This window comes from Colobus angolensis, unplaced genomic scaffold, assembly GCF_000951035.1.
Source record: "Colobus angolensis palliatus isolate OR3802 unplaced genomic scaffold, Cang.pa_1.0 Scaffold30, whole genome shotgun sequence".
In the NCBI taxonomy this organism is placed as follows: Eukaryota; Metazoa; Chordata; class Mammalia; order Primates; family Cercopithecidae; genus Colobus; species Colobus angolensis.
In genome coordinates this window covers 5,388,779-5,413,087 of record NW_012116266.1, presented here as the reverse complement: position 1 = coordinate 5,413,087, position 24,309 = coordinate 5,388,779, and the positions used below count along the sequence as shown (strand labels likewise).

General features: G+C 40.1%; 1 protein-coding gene across 10 annotated transcripts in view; it reads left to right on the top strand.

Moving 5' to 3' along the window:
• Positions 1-15,848, top strand: part of ABI2 (abl-interactor 2) — a 126,791-nt gene extending 110,943 nt beyond the window's left edge. For all 10 annotated transcript variants that reach the window (XM_011949916.1, XM_011949917.1, XM_011949915.1 and 7 more), the window contains one exon: positions 10,891-15,848. In XM_011949916.1, the coding sequence (XP_011805306.1) occupies positions 10,891-11,066 (176 nt within the window). In that variant the 3' untranslated portion in view covers positions 11,067-15,848. The remainder of the gene's footprint in view (positions 1-10,890) is intronic.
• The last annotated feature ends 8,461 nt before the right edge of the window (positions 15,849-24,309 follow it).

The following is a 24,309-nucleotide window of genomic DNA, read 5'->3' as shown; positions in this document are numbered from 1 at the left end:
AAAAAAAAAAAAAAAGCAAGCGTATGGCTGGGCACAGTGGCGCGTGCTTGTAATTCCAGCACTTTGGGAAGCCGAGGTGGGCGGATCACTTGAGCCTAGAAGTTCGAGACCAGCCTGGGCAACGTGTCAAAATGTGATAACAAACAACCCCCCCAAAATTATCTGGGTGTGGTGGCACACGCCTTTAGTTCTAACTACTCGGGAAACTAAAGTGGGAGAATCGCTTGAGGCCGGGAGGTGGAGGTTGCAGTGAGTCAAAATGGTGCCACTGCACTCCAATCAATCAGTCAATAATAAAAAATACAAAAGTTAGCTGGGTGCGGTGGCACACGCCTGTAGGCCCAGCTATTCGGGAAGCTGAGGTAGGAGAATTGCTTGAGCCCAGGAGGAGGCGGAGGGTGCAGTGAGCTGAGATTGTGCCACTGCACTCCAAAGAAAAACACCAAGCTTATTAGCAAGATTGAAGGCTAGGAAGTCATTATACAAGATTAATTGCATTTTTGAATACTAGCAACAAACAATTTGACATAGAAATTTACAAAGCAGTACCGTTTATAACAAAAAATATGAAGTACTTGGGGTTAAATAAAATATATGTAAGACCTATATGACAAAACTGTAAAACATGAAGAGAAATGAATGAACGTCTTAAGTTAATTGAGACATGTACCATGATCTTTGATCATTGTGGTTAAGAGACTGATTTTCCTCACATTGAACTACAGATTGATGCAATCCCAATAAAAATCCCAGCAGTCTATTTTAGAGAAATGTACCAGGGGATTCTAAATGTTATATGGAAATGCAAAAGACCTAATAGTCAAAACAGTTTTGAAGAAGACTAATGTTGGAGGATTTAAACTGCCTGATTTCAAGGTTCTATAAATCTTCAATATCCAAGACGGTATAGTGCTGGTATAATTGTAGAAACATAAATCAGTGGACTATAATCTAGAACCCAGAAATAGGTCCATATATTTTGATAAAGGTGCCAAAGGTAATTCGGGGGGCCGGTGGGGGGGAAGGATAGTGTTTTTAACAAATAGTTCAAGAACAGTTGAATATCCACTTGGAGAATATGGACCTCCAACCTTAGTTACCATATGGAGAAATTATCTTGAAATGGATTTTAGACCTGAATGTAAAAACTAAGCTATAAAACGTCTGGAGGACAATATAGGAGGAAATCTTTGTGATCTTGGATTAGAAAAAACATTTTGTGGAGAACACATAGAATACATGAAGCATAAAAGAAAAAAACTAATAAACTGAACCTCATTAAACATTTCTTCAAAAGACAATGTTAAGAAAATAACAAAGCAAGCCGTAAACTGGGAAACATATTTGAAAAATAACTCAGTAAAGAGACAACTTGTAGAAAAAGGAAAAGATTTAAGCACATTTCACCAAATAGATGAATGAATGGCAAGTAACATGAAAAGATGCTCAACAGTATTAGTTATTTGGGAAATGCAAACTAAAGCTACAGTGAACCAAACTAAATACTACTATTAATACATACCCTCTGAAATCACTACTGGTAAAAACACTGACAATAAGTGTTGGGGAAGGCATGGTGAAACTTGAACTGTTACACATTGCTGGTGAGAATGCAAAATGTTTCAGCCACTTTGGAAAACAGTTGGCAGTTTCCTAAGAAGTTAGACATATTAGACCATCTGATCTAGCATTCCCTTCCTGTGTATTTACTTAAGAGGTATGGAGACATATGTTGACACAAACACTTGAACTCAGATGTTCATAGCTGCTTTGTTTGTAGTAGCCAATACCTGGAAACAACCCAGATGTCTTTCACTTGGTGACTGAACAATTCTGGAATATCCATCCAATTAATAGAAAACTATTTAGCAGCAAAAAGGAACAAACTACTTGTATAGGCAGCAATATGGATGGATCTTAAAAGTGTTATGCTAATGAAAGAAGACACAAAAGACCCATACTTTGATTCCATCTAAAAGAAATTAGATCAATGGTTTCCAGGCACCATTGCTGGTGGGTGAAGGAAGTTGACTATATCAGGGCATAGGGGAAACTTTGACATGATGGACGTATTCTATATGATGATTGTGGTGATGGTTATACAGTTGTATACATTTGTCAAAACTCATCCAACTCTACATCTAAGTGGTTGTGTTTTTGTCTGAATTACACCTTAAAAGCAATTTTAAGGGGAGAAAATGATGCCCAAGTTGCTACACTAGGGTGTGGCCCTGGGCATTGACACATTTTACAAATTCCCTAGCTCTAGGCAAAGTGATGACAGTTTTGCAGCTCTGAAAAACCAGCTTAGGTTATTCCTTACGAGAAAAGTACAATGAAAGGTTTGCTTTTAAAAAACGACGCTTCCGTGGACGTGTAAAAATCTGAGAGACTTGTAGGAGAAGAAAGTAAGCGTTTCTGTCCAACTAACTCTTTAAAAGTTTGAACGAATATGGCTGAACACATTTCCCTAAGATGTTTTCAAAGTTTGGCTTATTTCTGATATGTTCAAGTCTTTCAAAACGTGAACACCAAATAAGTTCCACTTTTTGTATGCTTTGTGACAAGCAAACAAAAACAACTGTGGTTAACTTGTGATTGCTTTTCTGAGTGTGCATAAATGTTAAGGCTGTTGCCTAATGACTCATTTTGTTATCTGAGACCTCAAGATCTGGGTCTTAACCCTGCCTGCATATTAGAATCACCTGAGAAGCATTTAATGTGTTTAGACCTCCATACCCATTAAATCAGGATCTCTGGAAGTAGTACCCAGGCATCAGACTTTTTAAAAGTTCCTCACATAATTCCAAGGTTGAGAACCACTGCCATAGGAAAAGGTTTATTGTAATCATTGATCACTGCTCCTACTAGCCATGTAGGGATAATGTGTATAAGTATGCATCTTGGTTCAACTTGGGTAGAGAACAGATATTTTCATGTATTCTTATGTGCCTAGCATAATAAAAGACTTACTACATATATAAAGTGGTCTCTCCATTTTGCAAACTAGGAAATTGAAGTTCAAAGATAAAATGTTACAGAATGTAGCAGAAAGTGTTACACTGTTACAGAAAAGACATTGTGTCATAGCAGTTATTATAAAAGAAGCTAAATATATATAATATTTACCATGTACAAGGCCATGTGCTTTGTATTTTTTTTTTTTTTTTTTTTTTGAGACAGTGTCTCGCTCTGTGGCACGGGCTGGAATGCAGTGTCACAATCCTGGCTCACTGCAAGCTCCACCTCCTGGGTTCACGCCATTCTCCTGCCTCAGCCTCGCGAGTAGGTGGGATTACAGGTGCCCACCACCACGCCTGGCTAGTTTTTTTATATTTTTAGTAGAGACGGGATTTCACCGTGTTAGCCAGGATAGTCTAGATCTCCTGACCTTGTGATCTGCCTGCCTTGGCCTCCCAAAGTGCTGGGGATTACAGGTGTGAGCCACTGCGCCAGGCCTGTGCTTTGTATTTTATGTGGATTGCCTTGTTTAATGTAAGAATGCTTTGGGCTGGGCGCGGTGGCTCACATCTGTAATCCCAGCACTTTGGGAGGCTGAGGCAGGCCAAACACCTGAGGTTGGGAGTTCAAGACCAGCCTGACCAACATGGAGAAACCCCGTCTCTACTAAAAATAACAAAATTAGCTGGGCATGGTGACGCATGCCTGTAATCCCAGCTACTCGGGAGGCTAAGGCAGGAGAATTGCTTGAACCCTGGTTGCAGAGAGCTGAGATCGCGCCATTGCACTCCAGCCTGGACAAGAGTAAAACTCCATCTCCAAAAAAAAAAAAAAAAAATGCTTTGAGATGTTAGCTCTATAATTCCCATTATAGAGTTGAATAAAAAGAAGCCTAGGAAAGTTAAGTATGTACTGTAAACTATAATAGTTAAGTGTTAGAATTGGGATTTGACTGGGTGTTATAACTGTAGACCCCACACTCTTAACCATTGTCCTAAACTTGAGCTCTGGCATCTGGCAGACCTAGGATTGAGTCTTGGCTTTACAGTTTATGAGCATTAAGTCCTCCCTGGAAAACTTCTTTTTTACACCCATTTTGTATCTCTTAACTTTTATAAACCATCTATTCTTTTGTTCTTCTGGCTCTGGCTCAGTGGTACAACTTTTAGCTAGAAGTATAAATGATATATAGGAATTGTCAGATAACATTTCTGTCTTCACAAGACTGTGACAGTCCTTTATCTGGTTTATCTTCGTACCTCTAAAAGGTATCATGGATGCTCTATTAATGATTGTTAAGAAATGAATAGTGCCATTAATTATTTCTGGGGGATTCCTAGAAAGCTTCGCAGAGAACATGGCATTTGTAGTGCCTTGAATGATGAATAGGAGTTTCTCAGGCAGAGAAGAGAGAAAAAAAGAAAGGGCCTTCCAAGCTGAGGGAATCACCTGAGTGAGAGGGCATGGCTGTTTGGGGCAGAGCAGCGTCCAGTGCATGAGGGTGGGGGTGGGTTGTAGGGAGAAAGGGTGATATGAGCACGCAAAGGCCATAAACTGTAATTAGGTGGTGGGTTGCTAAAAATGACAATGCCAAGGTGTTGGATTAAAAAAAAATCTGGTAGTAGAGGGAAATTACGAAGAATTTTTATAAAGGTTAATGATAATATCTCATCTACTTATGTAATTTTTTTGGAGATACATGATAATAGTGTAGAGTGCATTGGAGGGGAAAAGTAGGAGTTGTAAAGACCATTTTGGATAAACTTTGAAGCAAGGGATAAGGGCCTCAACCGAGGTAGTGGTGCTGAAAACATTGTTCACATAGATAAGCAGATGCAAACAGAAGGATGTTTCAAGTGGCATTGTTACTCCACTTTTCAAAGTTATTTGCCAAAAATCAAATAACCTATCTTCAAAAATCATGTTTGATGATGTATCATCAAGGTCTTTTATTAAATTTTGTTAAAAGCAAAGGAATGAGAGCCATCTGATTTGCTAATGGATTGAGTTACTCTGTGGAGTAATTCTTTTAATATGAACACCATTATTTTGAATGGTCCCTTTGGCACCCAGTGTTTTGTACTTTAAGACAGTGCACCACTGTACTTTTTTTAAGTAGAAGGACAAAAAAGATGTAAAAACTTTTATGACTGCTTGACTGAAGATATGATCTCAAGCAGATCAATTTTAGAAAGCAGTACTTAAGATGAGAAAATCTAGAAAGAGGCCAGGCATGGTGGTTTATGCCTGTAATCCCAGCACTTTGGGAGGCCAAGGTGGGCAGATTACCAGGTCAAGAGATCGAGACCATCTGGCCAACATGGTGAATCCTCGCCTCTACCACAAGTACAAAAATTAGCTGGGCGTGGTGGTGCATGCCTGTAGTCCCAGCTACTCTGGAGGCTGAGGCAGGAGAATCACTTGAACCCACGAGGTGGAGCTTGCAGTGAGCTGAGATCACTTGCCACTGCACTCCAGCCTGGCGACAGAGTGAGACTCTGTCTAAAAAAAAAAAAAAATCTAGAAAGAGAGCCAGGTGGATGTGGCGGCTCACACCTGTAATCCCAGCACTTTAAGAGGCTGAGGCCGGTGGATTGCTTGAGACCAGGAGTTCAAGACCAGCCTGGGCAATATGGCGATACCCCTGTCTCTACAAAAAAATAGAAAACTTAGCCAGACATGGTGGTGCATGCCTGTAGTTCCAGCTACTCCGGAGGCTAAGGTGGGAGCATCACCTGAGCCCAGGAGTTTGAAGGCTGCAGTGAGCTGTGATTGCACCACTGCCTGGGAAACAGTAAGACCCTGTCTCAATAAAAAGAAAAAAAATCTTGAGAGTCTCTATAAAACTATCTGCTACCCATACTGCTTAGAAAATCTTCAGGTACCCTGAGTGATAAATGTAATCAATTTTAAAGATGGGTGTGCACTAACTAGGGCAGTGACCATGATGATGGAGAGAAGTGTTGGTATTTGGGAGATTTAGAAGGTGGAATTAACAGGACTTGGGGATGTGGGGGAAGGTGAGTCGGGGGAAGGCAAAGATGATTCCTAGTTCCACTTAAGCAGAATAATTGGCTCCACGTAAGCGTAGTAATCAGAGAACTGGGAGAAGACACTGTCATGGAGGCCATGGAGGAAAATGTCAAGAAGCAGGCAGAGGAAATCATCATTGCCAAAAAATACAGGAACATTAGGCAAAGAACTGGGAAGAGGCTCAAAAGTAGAAGGCCAGTTTTTTTTTTCAAGTGAATAGTTTCATTAGAGTGGTAGGGACAGAAGGAATATGGCTGTATTAGTTAAGCAGCATTATTTTCATAGAAACAGCATCTCCAGTGGGTTCTAAAACATTTCTTAGAATACATTGTTAAGTGTTTTAACCAACTCTTCACTGATAGTGTCCAGGTTAACTTCGCTGTACCTCAGGGCAGCTTATAACATAAATTCCAAAGTATGTTAAATGTTTTGCTGGCTTAGGATGAACTTTTCATTTCCATATAAATAAAATGGTGTCAACTCACAATATGTAATTTAATACAAATGATATATTGAAATGGATAATCTTACTAGCATTTGATTTTTCCAGTGGCTTGCTAGTTTTGGGTGCTTAATTGCTACAATATTTGGTGTGGTCAGTCTTTTTAGTTCAGATCAGTCACTTCTATGTAACATACTCCTTTTGGACCTTTTTGTTTTACATTGTCATTTTAGTAACACCTTAATTTTTTCCCCAATATGTATTTAAGTTACATTTATTACTGACTCTGTAACTGAATAATATATAGATGTATTTAGAAGTATCCAAAAAGCTAGGCCTTGTGTTGGATACTAGGGATACACAGAGATGAGTAAGTGATAGGCCCTTACCTCCAGGAGTTTATAGTGTAGAGAGTTTTATGTTTAGATCCCTCCTCTTTGTTTCAATTTACTTACTTTAGAAGAGAGAAGATAATCTGGGTCTTTCAGAGTCTCGCTCTGTTGCCCAGGCTGGAGTGCAGTGGCGCGATCTCCGCTCACTGCAAGCTCCGCCTCCTGGGTTCACGCCATTCTCCGGCCTCAGCCTCCTGAGTAGCTGGGACTACAGGCGCCCGCCACCATGCCTGCTAATTTCTGCATTTTTAGTAGAGGTGGGGTTTCACCATATTGGCCAGGCTGGTCTCGAACCTGACCTTGTGATCCGCCTGCCTTGGCCTCCCAAAGTGCTGGAGGCACGAGGCACGAGGCACGGTGTCCGGCCCAATCTGGGTTCTTTTCTAATGGTATGGTACCATTATTCTTTGCTTATCTTTAACTCTGCAGCATACTTTGTATAAAATTATAGGATTAAAATTCAAAAGAGAAACATTTAAGTTAAGAAGTTTTGTTCAGTTTTACAGACCTTCATAAAATATTGTAGAATGTCTTCAATTGAAATACTAAATTTGAACAATGTACTTTGAAATGTAGAATGTATTTTTATTTTAGCAGAAACATTTAGAAAAATAACGTAAGTCCTTTTCTGTTTCAATCATAACTGCACAAAAACCAGATGTTTAGCATTTTAAGTTTTTTCTTACATGTGCTCCCATGTGATTTTGAATGTGCATAGTTCCCCATGTGATTTTGACACTACGTGTGATATACATGCATAATTGCAAAAAATGACTTTCTTCACTATTACCAAAACCAATTTTCCAGACTAAATAAAATCTAGACAGATTTTACATTTCTCAACATCAATATTTTGAATATTGGTGAAAACAGAGTAAGATACTTTATTACACCGCTGTGAAGTTACTTTGATAAAAGTTTGTTGCACTCAATCAAGTGTATTTTCCTTTTTGATGAATAGCTTTACGGTAAAGAATTAGATGAAGTGAACTACTGGTATATATCTTTCCCTGGAGTGAAAATGAATATTCGTTTAAACATTACTTATGTTTTTTAGAGACAGGGTCTTGTTCTGTCACCTGGGCTGGAGTGCAGTGGTACATTCACTGCTCACTGCAACCTCAACCTCCTGGGCTCAAGCAGTCCTCCTGCCTCAGCCTCCCAAGTAGCTGGGACCACAGACGTGTACCACCATGCCTGGCTAATTTATTGTTTTTATTTTTTTTAGAGACAGGGTTTTGCTATGTTTCCCAGGCTAGTCTTGAACTCATGGCCTCAAGTGATTCTCCTGCCTCGGCCTCCCAAAGTTCTGGGATTATAGGTGTGAGCCACAGTGCCCAGCCAGAAAATGAATATTCTTAGCATATTTCTGATTTTTGAAAAAGTTAATTTTAAAATAGTGAATACTAATTTTGGCAAAAGAAAAAACTGAACAGTTGTTAAAACTCTCAGCTTTATACCACTATAAACAGAGTCTCTGGAATCATGTTTAGTGTAAATTCTGTCTAATCCAGTTTCTACTTTTGATTTGTTTTGAGACAGAGTCTCACTCTGTTACCCAGGCTAGAGTGCAGTGGGACAATCACGGCTTATTTCAGCCTCAACTTTGCTGAGCTCAGGTGATTCTCCCAAGTAGCTGAGACCACAGGCACGTGCTACCATGCCAGGCTAATTTTTTTTTTTTTTTTTTTTTTTTTTTTTTTGTAGAGATGGGGTTTTGTCATGTTGCTCAGGCTGGCAATTTCTACATTTTAAAGAAGAAAATGAATGTGCATAGAGCTTACTAACTTTCCACTTCAAAGCATCTGTTACAACAGGCCTCATATTCTCTTCTGCATTACTTTTCATGGGTTTGCATTTCTTTTTCTTTCTCTTATTTTTCTTTTTTGAGACAATTGCCTCGCTCTGTCACCAAGGCTGGAGGGAAGTGGTGCGATCTCAGCTCACTCAAGCGATTCTCCTGCCTCAGCCTCCTGAGTAGCTGGGATTACAGGTGCCCACCACCACGCTCGGCTAATTTTTGTATTTTTAGTAGAGACGGGTTTCACCATGTTGGCCAGGCTGGTCTCGAACTTCTGAGCAATCCTCCTGCCTCGGCCTCCTAAAATGTTGGGATTACAGGTATGAGCCACCGTGCCCGGCCAAGGGTTTGCAGTTCTTTCTTTCTTTCTTTTTTTTTTTTTTTTGAGATAGAGTCTTGCTCTGTCGCCCAGGCTGGAGCGCAGTGGCATGATCTGGGCTCACTGCAAGCTCCACCTCCCGGGCTCACTCAAGCGATTCTCCTGCCTCAGCCTCCTGAGTAGCTGGGATTACAGGTGCCCACCACCACGCCAGGCTAATTTTTTTTTTTGTATTTTTAGTAGAGACAGGGTTTCACCATGTTAGCCAGGATGGTCTGGATCTCCTGACCTCGTGATCCACCCGCCTCAGCCTCCTGAAGTACTGGGATTACAGTTGTGAGCCACCGCGCCTGGCTGGATTTGCATTTCTTTAAGCACCAGGAATGTTCTCTTTCCTTAAAAAAAAAAAAACTAGAAAATACTAGGTTGACCAGAAATGCTAAATATTCTAAATTGTTTTCTCTGGGTTTTTTTGTATTTTCTTATATTTAAACTTGTATGCCGTTTAACTACATTTGATTGTGTTCAGGCATTTGGTTATATATTGAGAAATGCACACTGATCTCTTCGTAGCAAGGATCCTCTAAAGTGTTTTCTGGCCGGGTGCAGGTGGCTCACGCCTGTAATCCCAGCGCTTTGGGAGGCCGAGGCAAGTGGATCACCTGAGGTCAGGAGTTCAAGACCAGCTTGGCCAACATGGCAAAACTCTGTCTCTGCTAAAAATACAAAAGTTAGCTGGGCATGGTGGTGGGCACCTGTAGTCCCAGCTACTTGGGAGGCTGAGGGAGGAGAATGGCTTGAACCTGGGATGCGGAGGTTGCAGGGAGCCGAGATCGCACCGCTGCACTCCAGCCTGGGCGATAAGAGTGAGACTGTCTCAAAAAAAAAAAAAAAAAGAAAATTCTGGTGTTCCTACAATATCACTATAATGGAAAATATTCACAATTTAAGGAAGCTATTTAATTTTTATTAAAACAGGCCAGAAATGAATTTTCTTTAGGGCACATTACATTATATCAGAAGTCCCTGTTGTAATTTGTTTCCCATTTATTTATGTGAGGCACAAGGTTGCATGAAACTAACAAAGACGGTGTATTTGTCTCGGAACAATGGATAGATGGAGATTTCATTGAGTGGTATAAAAAAGGTACAGGAGATGAAGAGGTTGGAGCAAAGGATAACTCTTCAAGTGGATTTGAGCAAGTTACAGGGCAGCCCAGTATAACTAAACTGTTGAATTTGATACAATACTTGGGAACCAGAGATTATCTGGTTGAAATAAGATAACAGTTGAAATAACCACTCAGATAATGGCCAAAAGAGCCAAGTTACCAAGTGATTTAAGCAATGAAAATCACAGGAGAGCTTATAGGTATCTGATTTTCTTGGCACTCTTAGACTGTTGTTATGGTTATATTAAATTGGTGACATCATGCAGCATATGGTTTGAAAGAATATATGTAGCCGACTCCCATCATTCATACGTTTAACTCAACTCAGACATTTAATTCAACCACCATTCTACTTAGTGAAGAGACATAGGCTTCAGAGAGAGTGATAAAGGAGACAGCAATCTGCTGCTCCATTAGTCTGTCTGGTTTCTCACTTGCCTCTCATAGTGTATCTCATTGCCCTAGTATACTTCTAAGGTAAAGAAAAGCTTTTTTAAAACAAAACAAAACAAAACAATATGGTATCTCAACACAAACTCAAATGAAGAAACAGCCATCTTTCTTGATTCTAAGATTGTGTACCTCTTCAATGAGGTACTTCCCTGTAGGCTCTTGAAAGGTAATCAAAAGCACATTCAATTAAATGTTTAGAAAGTCACCATGTTTGAGTGCTGCAGGATTTGGGAAAGGATAGATATTCATCGGCTTGGTTCTGTCTTTCTAGGAATATTACTCTCTTTCACATCCTATTTTGTTTTCTTCCCTCCTAGTTGTGGCAATTTATGACTATACAAAAGACAAGGAAGATGAGCTGTCCTTTCAGGAAGGAGCCATTATTTATGTCATCAAGAAGAATGACGATGGTTGGTATGAGGGAGTTATGAATGGAGTGACTGGGCTTTTTCCTGGGAATTATGTTGAGTCTATCATGCATTATTCTGAGTAAAGCTCGGCAGGGCTGTGCTTGCCTCACAGAAATAGTCAGGTCTTCCCAGATTATCTGAAGGCCCTGGGGATTCCACTCCAGTAAAGTAGAATGAAGGATACAAATGATAAAAATTACACTTTCTTTTGGTTTATCCCCCAGTATTAAAAACAAAAAAAGCAAGCTGAGTCTGAACAAATGGATCTTTCTGCCATCCTTTGTACAATGCTGAGCTGTCTGGATTGAAATAAAATAACCATTTTTGTATATGTCAAAGGTATAACAACATAACTGTGTAGCCAAAACAAAATCAGATTAAGACTGATTCAGAAAAATCTGGGATCTTTCTCAGGAATACTGTATACCCTTGGGATTTCTCCTCCTGCAGAATCTGTGGCATTGGATGTTCTTCATTGCCTGTGCTAAGGGGTTAACCTCATGGCCCAGTGGGTACCCTAGCCCCTCCTTTTCTTCCACTGTATGAAGAGGAGGGAACCAATATTTAAATACCACACTTAACCATTTTTACAATTATTTCAGATGGCTTTTTTCCTCTTTAACACTGTAAATTCTGCATTCTCTCAGCACTTGAGCGCACCAAATGAGTGAATGCTGAACTCACTTGCATCCCTTCATGTTTCTCAGTTTGTGGATTATAAGGATGATGAAATGTGAAAGTCTCCCAACACTCGAAGGGTAGTGAACGATTGCCACCCGTTTGATGTTAATGTGCTGCTGCATGAGACTGTATTGTTGCTAATGGCCAGTGTACCCAGATGTGAAGTGTGGTATTCTGGTTCATGTGTGGAGGTGGGTATGTGAAGCTAGACATGAAGGTCCCTAAAGTTCTGAAGAGACTTGAACTGTGGAAATGCTCTTAGCAGGCATCCTGAACCCCTGCCTTCGGTGCTGTTTTGAGGAGTAGGATCTTGGAGTTCAGACCAACTATCATTTCTTTCACTATTTAGAAAAACGCTATTCTACTTTGGAAGAGAATAGTAGTTATTTTCAAGTCTCTTGACAGTCACTGGGAGTAAAAGGTTTGCTAATGTGCTCTCTGGACATTATTAATGGCCAGTATTAGTTGCTGCTGTATCATTGACTCGCTTAGCTGTAGAAAAGGTAATTCTCTCCTGATTTTGTATGATTGGACTCTTAAGTAGCTGCTGTTAGTCAGAATTCAAACCCATCTCAGACTAAGAATATAATGAATAAGATTAATAGGCCAAAATATGTATCTAATCACATTGCTAAAAATTAATGTAACTTTGAAACAATAAAACACATTTCCCCCATCTGTACAATAAATACAGCTTCAAATTCAATGGAGTCTATAGGGCACATGGCTTTAATCATCACTACTGTAGTCAGTATAAGAAATATTGAAAAAAATCCAGGGGGGCTTGTCTCTTCGTAGGTGGTCACTGTGATGGTGGGCCAGCTCCTGTTCAGGTCCAGAGCTCGTAACGTGGGTTCTACTCAGTCCCAGTGACTTGGCCAGAATAGAGCTTTGTCAGGTAACTGCCCTGTGCTAGGTGAAAGGGGAAAAGCAATAGCTGGATATATTTCAAATGAGGTCTTGAACAAATTCAGAAAGAGTAACTTGATTGAAAAATGAACAAGTGTAGTAGTGTGTGAGGAAATTCAGATGGTGTAGGAGGCAGAAGTTAATATTCCACTTATACATGTTATCTGAGCATAAAAAATCATCAGCCTTTAACTGAGACCCCACTATAGAGTCTCCTTATCAAGACTTTTTGGTTTTAAAGTTGTTTTTAACGCATTGCAAGTTAAAATAGCTATTTTGCTTTTAGATTTTTCCAAGCACTTTGTATTTATTAGCTTTCATTAACTTGCCTCCAGTATACATTCCACTTCATGCTTTTCTTAGGTCATTTCTACATCCCTTATTCCTTGTTTTCCTGCAGTGTAATGGCCCTGAATGTCCTCTGAGCCCTTAACTCCATTTTGGACCAAAACTAGACTATACTTAGATAAGTTAAGCTCTTCTTAGTGTACTGGTCTATAATTAGAAAAACTGTTTTGAAATTAGATGTTCCCATTATTTATTTAAACAGCTTTTTGCTGAGAAAGCTTAGTGGATTCATGAGGCAGAGGGTGTTTTGAAATCCAACAGATAGTTCCCACAGGCTGGGCGTGGTGGCTCACGCCTGTAATCCTAGCACTTTGGGAGGCTGAGGCGGGTGGATCATGAGGTCAATAAATTGAGACCATCCTAGCCAACATGGGGAAACCCTGTCTCTACGAAAAATACAAAAATTAGCTGGGTGTGGTGGTGCACACCTGTAGTCCCAGCTACTCGGGAGGCTGAGGTAGGAGAATCGCTTAAACCTGGGAGACGGAGGTTGCAGTGATCCGAGCTTGTGCCACTGCACTCCAGCCTGGTGACAGAGCTAGACTCCATCCGAAAAAAAAAAAAAGTTCCCACAGCTCACCACTACAGAAGCAGAGAAGACAACTGTGCAGAAAACAGAGTTGGTGGCAGTCAGCAGGAATGCAGCTGGTCTGTTGGACCCCTGCTGGATGGGGGGAGGGCAGAAGACACTGGTGAAGTCCTTTATACTGAAGACCTGCGGTTGGGAGCAGGGGGAGTCCATGGGTCTGCTGATTTTTTTTTCCCTATTTAGTACTAATGTGTATGTGATCTTTGTTTTACAAACAATACCTTTTGGGTTTTCTGCATATTTTAAAATTTTTGTACAGTTTTGAATTCTATAGATTGTCTTGGAAAGATACTGTGTGATGGGCCAGGTGCACAGTAATTGGAGACTTTTGATGTATGTAGTATTTCATAGATTGCATGCTATTAATCGTCTGTGAGGGTAGTAGTTTTTGTTTTATTGTAAGTTTCCCTCTGTTTTTATAAATTAAAAGATGGTTAGTATTAAGAATTTCAAATGAATGCAGAAAATCTTACATGCTGTGTACTATTAATATACAATCCAAGTCTAAAATCTGACCAATAAAGCAACCATTTTATCAGGATAGAGGGAATCTAATGGGAGAGGGGAATCTTCCCTCCTGAAGTTTGTGTGTCCAATCCCCTTAAAAAAAAAAAAGTTGTCTCTTTATTTTGTCATATTAATACTCGAAAGTCCACGGGGATATTAATGAAAATACACTTTATTGTTGCCTTTGACCTTATGGCCAAATCAGAAACAGAAATAGTGCCAACGTGTCAAAATCTGATTCAGCCTGCCGTTTGGAATAAATATGAATCTTCTAAGCTATCTTGTTTAATATTTTCCATCATTTAGCTACTTCCTTTCGATCTCCCTCAGAGGCGCCTGCTGTTCCCATTTTAGGGTTGACAATGGCCTGCTAATTTAGCTATGTTCCTAAATGTTACTGGGTGTGAGACATTTTCATCCCCTCCTTTTTCATACTGCTGGTGTTTATTATCCGGCTAGAGAGTATTTTATGCATCTTTACCATGATGTCTGGACTGTATCTGCGCTCCTTGGCAGTTTAGTTGTTGAAGATAAAGGTAACTAAAGATTTTTCTCTTTGGGAGGGAGGCATCAAAATGATGGTAGTTTGCTTTTATCTTATGTTCATTTTCTTTTAGTAGGTGACATTTCTGCATTAAGAACTGTTTTTATCTTTTACTACCTTTTCTTTTCTCCTTTGTGGAGAGAGCATGACATGTCCGGAAGGTCACCTTTGCCTTTGAAAAAGGTATTGATGGAGGAATTCACAGGTGACTGACAAGCCTTTGAAAAGAATGGGATCTGTTCACTTCTGGTCTTTTTGGCCAGGAACTCCTGATTGGTGTTAAGGTGACAATTTCCCCCATATGATCTAGTCACTGAATTTCAGCTAGATGAGATTTTAAAATTTCTGGTTGTCTCATTAGACTGATGAGGTGAGTTTTCTTCTTCATATGAACAGCTAGTTAAGAATTCTCACTCAGTGCTCAGTTTTCCACTGCACCACAACTGTCTTAACTAAATGTGCTATATTTTTCTTTAAAAGTTAAGAGTTCTATTTGATGTTTTCAGGAATATACTTGAAAAGACATGCCATGTTTTGGTAAATACCATGAGTTATGTAAAGGCGTGTACTAATTTGTGGAAAAAATCTTCATTTATCCCTCCTAAAACTACACTCAGTTTAAACACTTTCCCATAAGGTGTGTGCAGTAAAAATGTTATATTAATTCAACACTGGCAGGAGCACGGCACAGCAGCCTTATTGGAGAGAGCCTTATAAAAGTGATTAAATGGAGGCATCGAGCTCATTATCTTTAAGTTTACTTTGTGCTGACCTTTGTTCCTGTTTTATTTAGAATCTCATAATTCTAAAAAAAAAAAAATTACAACAAAACGACAGGGCCTAGCTGTGTATAAATGATCCTTGCTGAATATCTTAAGGTTTTTTGTAAAAAAAAAAAAAACACAAAAAAAACCAACAAAAAAAGCTTATTTTCACATTAAAATGAAACCTCTTTTGCAAGTTAAGAGTTCTATGGAAAAGCAGTTTTTATCATATTTTGTGTCCATGCACCGTATTTCTTAAAATGGCTTACAAAACAGAATGTAAACAGTTTGTGATCTGGCCAGTTGTACTGTTAGCTTCCAGAGGGAGAGTTGGTGGTATTATGAGTTGAGTAAAAACCATCCAGGGGAACTTGAGGGAGCAGTCTGTTGCCAGTAATGTTCCTTGTGTGCCATTAAACACCTCCAGATGAGCGGAGGAACATCACTTTTTAATTTTTTAATTGTATTTGGAATTGTTGCCGTGTACTAAGAACTTGACCTAAATAAAATCCCACAAAGTATATGCAGGTGTCTTGTTAACTTATTTGTATAAATAACCTCGTTTTCTAAGGTGGTATCTGAGTTTACGTGTTAGGGATAATCTGACTTTTGCTCTAAACCAGGGAGCTGCTTTTTATTACTGAGGTCTTTTTAAATTTTCAGATATTTAAAATGTTCAGCTTTAAATTTGATCTCAAGTTTCTTCCCTCAAGACAGCTGTTCTAATTAAGAACTTTCTAATCCTGTTTTTGCTCCACTCGAACCTGGGGTTTCTTACCACTTTCCTCCAAATTTGTTAATGTACAGTTTTGTTTTTTTTTTAAACAAACAAACACCGAAGATAGGTGTTGACTAAAAAAATATTGCAGACTGGTCAGAAGTGAATCTAAAAGACAAACCACTAGCTAGCCTGTGCTTTGTTGCTATAAGAGCCTAGCTTATAAAAGAATTTTCTAATGATTTATCTGAGGGTAGCAATAGTGTGTCTCCACAATACCCAAAATAATGTTTCAGCTTTTCTCACTTTTCAAGCCCATCTTATTTCTTCTGTACCTTTATTATTTTGGTATCATTAGGTAAGGTGAAGAATAATGTAGAAAACTGAAATACCCAGCTAAAACATTTACGGGTTTCTCGTATTTGTGAATAGGATTGTAGGCGTTAGAGCAGTCTTGTCTCAAAGATGATAGTATCCAGTCTTTTGTTAATGATCCTATTGCTTGGCTCTTTTGGGTTGCTTTGGAATTACACATTTGGTTGGATTTGGGGCATATGCCAGTTAAAGGGCATATGCAATGCATTCTGTTTTCCTGTCAGCCTGTGTACGCTGCTGTTTCTGAAGGCGTTTAAGTACAGGTGCAGTTTCCACAACCACGTATGACTGATTGACAGATGGTAAACGAAAGGGGAAGGCTTCCACTTTTTTGCCCTAGTTTGGTACATAATAAGGTGATTGCAAACACATTACACATTTATACATACCTTCACATGGCAGTCCAACACGTAATTGTGACTCCAAAGATTTGAAACAAAAGGCATTCCTTTTTGTATTAGTTTGTACCTAGTTCTTTGTTTAAAGAAGAAAAATCTTTAAAAGCTGTTGTCACTTAATCACCAATGTATTTAATGGCCAAATTTCCCTAGTTGGTATCAAATACTCTTAAAAGTTAACAAACTGAACATATCAAACGAATTTATTTACCACACTTAATTTCTTCTGTGTATGGCCTATGTTTTGGGTACCCTGATAAGAAATGCAAAACCAGGTTCTTAATGGTGCCGATCCACAAACACTCAAAAGTCCCCATGTTTAAATGAAATCTATGATTTTTTTTATTAAGGATTTGATAAGCTGACATCGTGAAAACATGTAACTGAAAAACATTTACACTGACTGTACGACTAGTGTGCTAAGCCATTACAATAGTTTACTGACATAACTGGCAAGAGTAACTTGGAAAATAACTTAATCCAGCAGAACAAAAACATCCTCAGTAGTACTGAATATATCTCTCTCATATATATATATCTATATATATATCTATAGCTTTGCACAATCAGGGAGCAAGGCACATAATGAAATGAGCATACATTTATGCAGAAGAAAATAATAGCAACAAAGCTGCAAGAAAAATTGTAACTTCATCTTCACTGAGCTGTGCATAATCCTTTGAATAATAATGTCCTCTACCTGGTACATTATAATGAAGTTCCTTGTCTTTTTCATGCTTTAAAAAAGTATATTTCTACATTGTATCTACTTATGGCAAAGCTCCTACAACCTAGAAGTTGGTGTGAGCCTTGACTGTTTTTTAAAGAACTGAGGGAGGAGCAATCCCAGTTAAATATAATGTGCAATTCTCCTTTAACAGTAAACAAGGTTTTTACAACACTTAGCACAAGCTAATTTTATCTCAAATGTACATACATCTCTGTAAGAGTTCACTAGTGGCTGATAGTAAAATGAAGCAAAATCATTTGAAACATTCCAGTTAATGCTTATTTTCTAGGAGGGATTATTTACAAGTAGTGAAAAAAAAAATGTAGGAGGTGGGGAAATATGAAAAATGGCTGTTTTTGGTATTAGGTTACAATAAATTTAACGAATGGACAGTTCGCAAAATATAAGGGTTTCCCCCCCTTTAGTGCTGCAGACAAGTTTTACTGCCTAAGAGGCTGAGGCTTCAGCAATCGTGAGCTTGGTATTAGTAGCCACCATGATAAACACAATCACTTCCCAACTCAACCATCTATATAAAATATGTAGTGTTCACCATCACCCTGACTCAATTCACTTCTCTAAATGTCTTTGGTAGAAAGCAGCCAGACCCCATGTGGGTAGTGATGTCTCTTGTGAGACACTTTCCATTTCTGCCAAAACTAGAAATACCACCTTCCTTTACTTTCATTAGCACCTCAAAGTTTGCTTGCTGGATTTCTTTAAAAATATTCTGCCAAAAGAGTTGAAGGCACTGGGGGTTTACAGCAAGTATTTTCTCTTTAAACGGTTTATTATTTCAACAAGCAAAGAGAAAACCAACTGGAGAAATTTTACAGCACTTACCAAGTATGTTTTTTTTTTTAGCAAGTTTTATTCTACAGCTAAATTTCAGATTTCTTTTACATATAGACCTTGCAAGGGCACGGTAAGAACTGAGCACTTGTTTTGTTTGAGGGACAAAGGTGTAGAAATGTTCTCTTTGAATTTTAAAAGGAATGCCTGTAATCCCAGCACTTTGGGAGGCTGAGGCAGGAAGATCACTTGTGGCCAGGAGTTTGACACCAGCCTGGGCAACACAGTGAGACCCCCGTCTCTACCAAAATAAACAAACAAACAAACAAAAAACCTTAAAAGATAATAGTTATCTAGTTCTTTTATACTTGCATTTCTCTTTGGATCAAATCTCAACTTTGTGAGAGGTCATATATTCCTACAGGATTAGGAGTACCCTGCATAATTTATACAAATGTAAAGTGTATATTTAAAAAAATCAAAGTGCCAAAAGGTACTTGCAATCTAAAGGGTTTTTTCCCCCCAGAAACAGTCACCCTCTCATCAAGTGTATGACCCAATTATACCTATTTTATGAAAATCAAGTCATCACACCGATAACCATACAGGATCATATGGGTTTAATTGGTTTAAACTTGAGTGGGATTAAATCAGTTATAATTAGTTAGCTCTGTAGGTATATGAAAAACTTTTGGTAATGTACAAAAATAGGAATGGGTTTTTTATCTGTTTAAAATCGCTTTGTGTTTATAACAAAATTACTTTTAGCTGAGGAACAAAAGTGACAGAGTTCTGTTGGTGGCTGATAGTCAAAGCAGGCCAATCCACACCATTACCTGAAATATTTTTCAGGCTAATTTATAACTTTATGGATTTCCTTGATAAAAGTTTATTAGTAGTTGTATTCTCCCAGAATAGCAGCAAATAAAACTTGAATTGGATGTACAGCTCCTAATAACCTTGACCTCAGAGTTGTCACTTGGCTGGAATTATTATGATCCCTCAATTTAAATTTTCTTGATAAACTCAGCATTGTTTTCAGTGACAAGAAAACATACATGGGAAGGGGACCCAAGACAGTTCACCAAGATAGTTCATAGGCCTTTGCAGGGTGTACCTTTGGTGGTGGGAGCACCTCAATTTTACAGGACTATGAAACACCATGTTCACTTCGTTTGAAATTTTCTGATGAAAATAGTCTTCTGTAACTTAAGATTCCACATTCTTTTTCATTTAAAAAGTCCCAGAAATTTATCCAATTTACAACTAAGGTGGGTATCTGTAAAAACCGTTAAGAATAGTTACTCTTCCCAAGAGATTTATAGCATCTAAAGGGGGTAGAGGAGGGGAAGAAAAAAAAAAAATAGGTATCTGAGCATTAAAAGTCAAGCTGGTAAAATCCAATACAGAATATCTAATAAACTTGAAGTTATTTTACTGAGAATAGATTCTGCTGCCCTACAGGCATTGGTGCCAAAACTTTAAGCATATAGTGATTCTATTTTGAAATTATCTATAGTAGAAATTAAGAGTGTCACTAATTAAGCAAGTCACTACCTGTATTATATAAGCACCTGTTTGCACTGCCCTCAGCAGCAGGATGAGTTAATTCATGCTGTTCACTTTTCAGTACAGTCAAGTCAACTGCACAGACTTGAAGCAGCCAAGCTGGGTGAGAGCTGCAGAGCAGAGGGCAATGAAAGAAGGCACAGTACTAGTGTCATCCGGCAGTAGATGCTTTCCATGAATACACCAGAGAAAAAGAGCTACAGAAATACAGTTGAGGAAAAGCTACATCCCGACAAAAATCCAAATTAAAGAAAACCCACTAGGGAGTGAAGTATCACTTTAGTGGTTTTTTAAATTCAGTTCATACATGAGGTTAAAACATTTTTAACAGCCATTTCTGTCTGTGAAGGAATGTAAAGGGAAATGGCCTGCTGGCAGACAAGCCACTGGATTGGGGTTCAAATGACAGTCTCCTCCTCTAGCCTTACCCTCTTCCTGGCATCATTAGTGTTCAAAAGGATGTCTGCTCTTCCAGGAAAACACACCAGAAGCATCTGTTCAGGATGGCTATCATCAGGATTGATACAAGCAAGAAATTCCAAGAAATCCTGCACTGAAAACACAAAGGCTGTTGTTTCAGGGCTCAAGTCATGGGTGAAAAAAGGCTGGGGGGGGGGTATGTTTTTTCCCCCTCAAGGAAAACTGAAGTTGCCTACTTTCTCATAAGAAAATCACCACAATAAAACTCAAAACCCCAGGGATGAATACTCTGATAACTGGATTCATATTCTTAACTCTAACCCAGAAATATGGGTGACCCTCAAACTATAAAACCTCAGGCAGCAGACTATGAGAAACTCATTCATGAATCACAGTGGAGCTTGGCAATCTACTCAAACATTACCCAAATTTCTGTGCATGCTTAAATTAACAATGCAGATGTGTTAAAGATCACTTCATAAACATCAAACATAAAACTTGGTGAACAATCTGAAATGCCTAAAAATTAACAGTGTATATTCTTACTGCTCCATAACCACATGAACGTGCTGAACAATATTCTGGAGATGCAGCAGTGGAGAGGTGCCGCTCATTCTGTTTATGATGCGGTTTTCGTGGAGTGTGGGTTATGCGAGACCTTGAGTATACTGTACTAATTAAGCACTTTTGCTCATTCTAGAATTATTGACCGTCTCTTCCCCCACTTTACTGGCATCATTTTTTCCTTGTGGGACAACGTCAACTGATTTCTGCGGTTTGCATTGGTAATCATTAACAATAGGCAGACTTTGATGACAAGATGTGCTCCCTTTATAAGAGGTGGGATGGCCCATTTTTATTCTCGTTTGGGAGCCGCTCTAAGATTGTGTTTCATTCCTAATGGTCCAATTTATCATAAGTTGATGAGACAGTACATAGTTCTCTCACGTACCAAGGAAAACTCCCAGAAAAAAGCATATAGAAGTATATAGTGTGTCATTAGAGCAATGACTCCATGTTATACCAGACTGCACATGCATAATACGTAATGTCAGTTACTGGACTTGGATGTCCCACTCCATCAGAACACCTGGTAACCTGAACTCATCACAACCAGGCTGCAGTCAGCAAGGGTCCTGGTGGCCCCAGTAGCTATAAATGATACTGTCTTCCCTCTCCATGGTAGTGCCATACTTAATGAGTTTTTTGTGTTACATATTATAACCCATATACAACCAGATTAATGACACTTTCACAGGGACCAGTTTTGTTCTCTCATCACCCTTCCCTTCTATAGAGCAATGCTCAAAAACTGCATTTTAGAAAATAATTTTTTTTCATACTGATGCACCATATTGGGGCACAGGATGTGTATATTTCATATACCAATTGTCTACAGATATGTAATAACATCTACCTAAAGCACATATTTTAAGAGGGTAACTGGTGACCCAAAGACATACTGGGACAGAACATTACAGAGATAACTGTGTTGTCCATCCTCTTAAAATCAATCAAAGTGAGGATCATGAAGCCAAGCTGATAAAGCTTCATAAAACAGCACTAAAAAGGAACTCTCCAGAATTACAGCACTAATTATCCACGTATTGTAGGCAAAGAGCTTACCTGTCAGCACATCCCAAATGTGGATCACTGCAGCAGTACTGCAGCTAGAACGGCTGAGTTAGTTACACCAGGTATTTACTTTATGCATAACCACATACAGAGGTGTCTGTGAACATTTCCCCATCCTGCACTAGTTACCCGTTCTATGAAGCTGAAAGATTTTCCTGATTTAAAGTGCCCCTTTATGTATAGCAATGAAGTGTCAGTCAAGCAATTCTAACTTCAGCCAACTGGGGAAAAAACAAACACAAAAGCCTTTTAGATATACCACACATTCTGGTGATTTTTCTCAACCAGAAATAGCACATTCTACATCTATTTCTTAGTTATATAATACACAACATGCACGAATAGGCTACACATGGACAGACACTTACAAATACCTTCTAAATAAGTGATTAGAAGTTTTTGGTCCAATCCACATGATATAGAAATCTTAAGAGACAACACACATCCCCTTCTATGCCTCTTCCACCCAAAATACAGAATACTCATTTTCAGATTAGGAGAGAAAAGGAATAAATAGAATAACTCTCAGCTCTCTATATACACACACACATACATATATGTATACATATATACACACATACACCGTGTAGCTGTGTGTACACACACACATACACATACAGCTGGACACTACCTGAATAACATCACACCAGGAGTCTCTGAACACCTGAATTCACATGATCAGGTGAGCTGATTGTAGAAGTGATTACAGATATCATGAAAATAAAAGTCCTATGGTGGCTACCAGTCTCTGGAGAGCTTGGTGTTCTGGTCTCTCTTTGGGGGAGCAGGAGGGGGGCCTCTCCGCAATGTTGCATAGCCTGATATATGACTGCCTCCGTAAGCAGCCTTCTGCTGATCAGACAGCAGTTCAGGGGGTGGTGGAGGCAATGCCATATCATCCATGGTGGCTGTTGGTTCTGCTCTGGACATGCGGGAGGAGGAGAGCGAGCCATGCCGAGTGATGGACTTTCGTTGCAGTGTCCTGTTGAGGTCAGCCAGGAATCCAGGCTGGACACTAAGGCTGGATTTGGGAGAGGTGGGCACTTGTGGCACAACTGTGGCCATTGTTGGCTGCTCAGAAATCTCTGCTTGAGTGAGGCGGGTGCTGTCATTCCGTTTGGGTCGTGTGGGTGGAGGGGCCTTCTTCACTGACATTTTAGACCACGGTTGTGGTTGAGGATTAACGACTGCCACTTTTGGAGAGGCGTTTCCCGAGAATACTGCTGGAATCTCAATGGGGGGCAGAGGAAGCTCTGTTTCAGGTGGAGGGGGTGGAAAATCAGAATCGGATGGAGGAGAAGGAAATTCCACCACAGAGTCCTTTCCACGCCCACTCAGAACAGGGGCTTTTGCTGACACACACCCTTGCTGGAGAACTCCAGGAAGGTTGACGCCAGAAAGATTGAGTTTTCCAGGCTTGGGGGGTGCTGCAGGAGGTGGCAGGGTCTCCTTGTTGGGAGACCCTGATTCTGCTGGCGGTGTAAACTTGCTGACTAGACTGTCCACCGAGGGTCTCTTGGGTTCGGGGTGCTCTGCACCGCTGCTGGATTTCATGCTGGAGTTGCGCTGTGGGGTTGGGGGGGGTTTCTTTCCCCCAGGGCTGGATGTCTTACTGGTCTTTTTGCCTGGAGATCCACTTTTGTCAGGGGTAGGAGAAGCTGTGGGTGGAGGTGGCGGTGGTGGGGCTGGGACAGGTGATGGGGGTGGAGGAGGAAACACCAGGCTGCTTTCAGGAGGGGGAGGGGGGAAGTCCGGAGAAGGGACTGGGATGGAGCTGGGCTGCCACTTGGGCTTTGCTTTTACTGCAGGAGGGGACTGTGGAGCTACATTTGCTGGGACAGGCTTTAAGGGCTGAGATTCCATGGCAGGGGGAGTTGGAGGGGGTGGAAACTGGCTGGCTATCTGCTTCACGACTGAGGGCACCGGTGACAGTGGAGAGGGAGGGGGTTTTGCACAGAAGCTCTGTTGCTTGGGTAATGTTGGTGGGGGTACTGGAACAGGAGGGGTAGGGGGAGAGGGTGGAATGTAAGAAACAGGGAAAGCTGGCTGCTTTTTTGCTGGGGGTACTGGAGGAGTAGGTGTGGGTGGTGCAGCTTGTGTCACAACAGGTGCCACAGTCTTGGTGCTGGTTGGTGGGGGTATGGTCACAAGAGGTTTTGGGGGGGCTTGAGGAGGGAGGGGTGCAGGGACAGGAGGAGGTGGGGGGGGTGCTGGGGGAGCCACCTGAGTAATATGCTGAACTTGATGGATCTTCAGTGGAGGAGGCGGGGCACTGAACTGTGGAAGGGATGGGGTACACGGTGCAGGCTTTAGCTGGGCCATGGCAGAGCCCGGGGTTGGGGGTGGA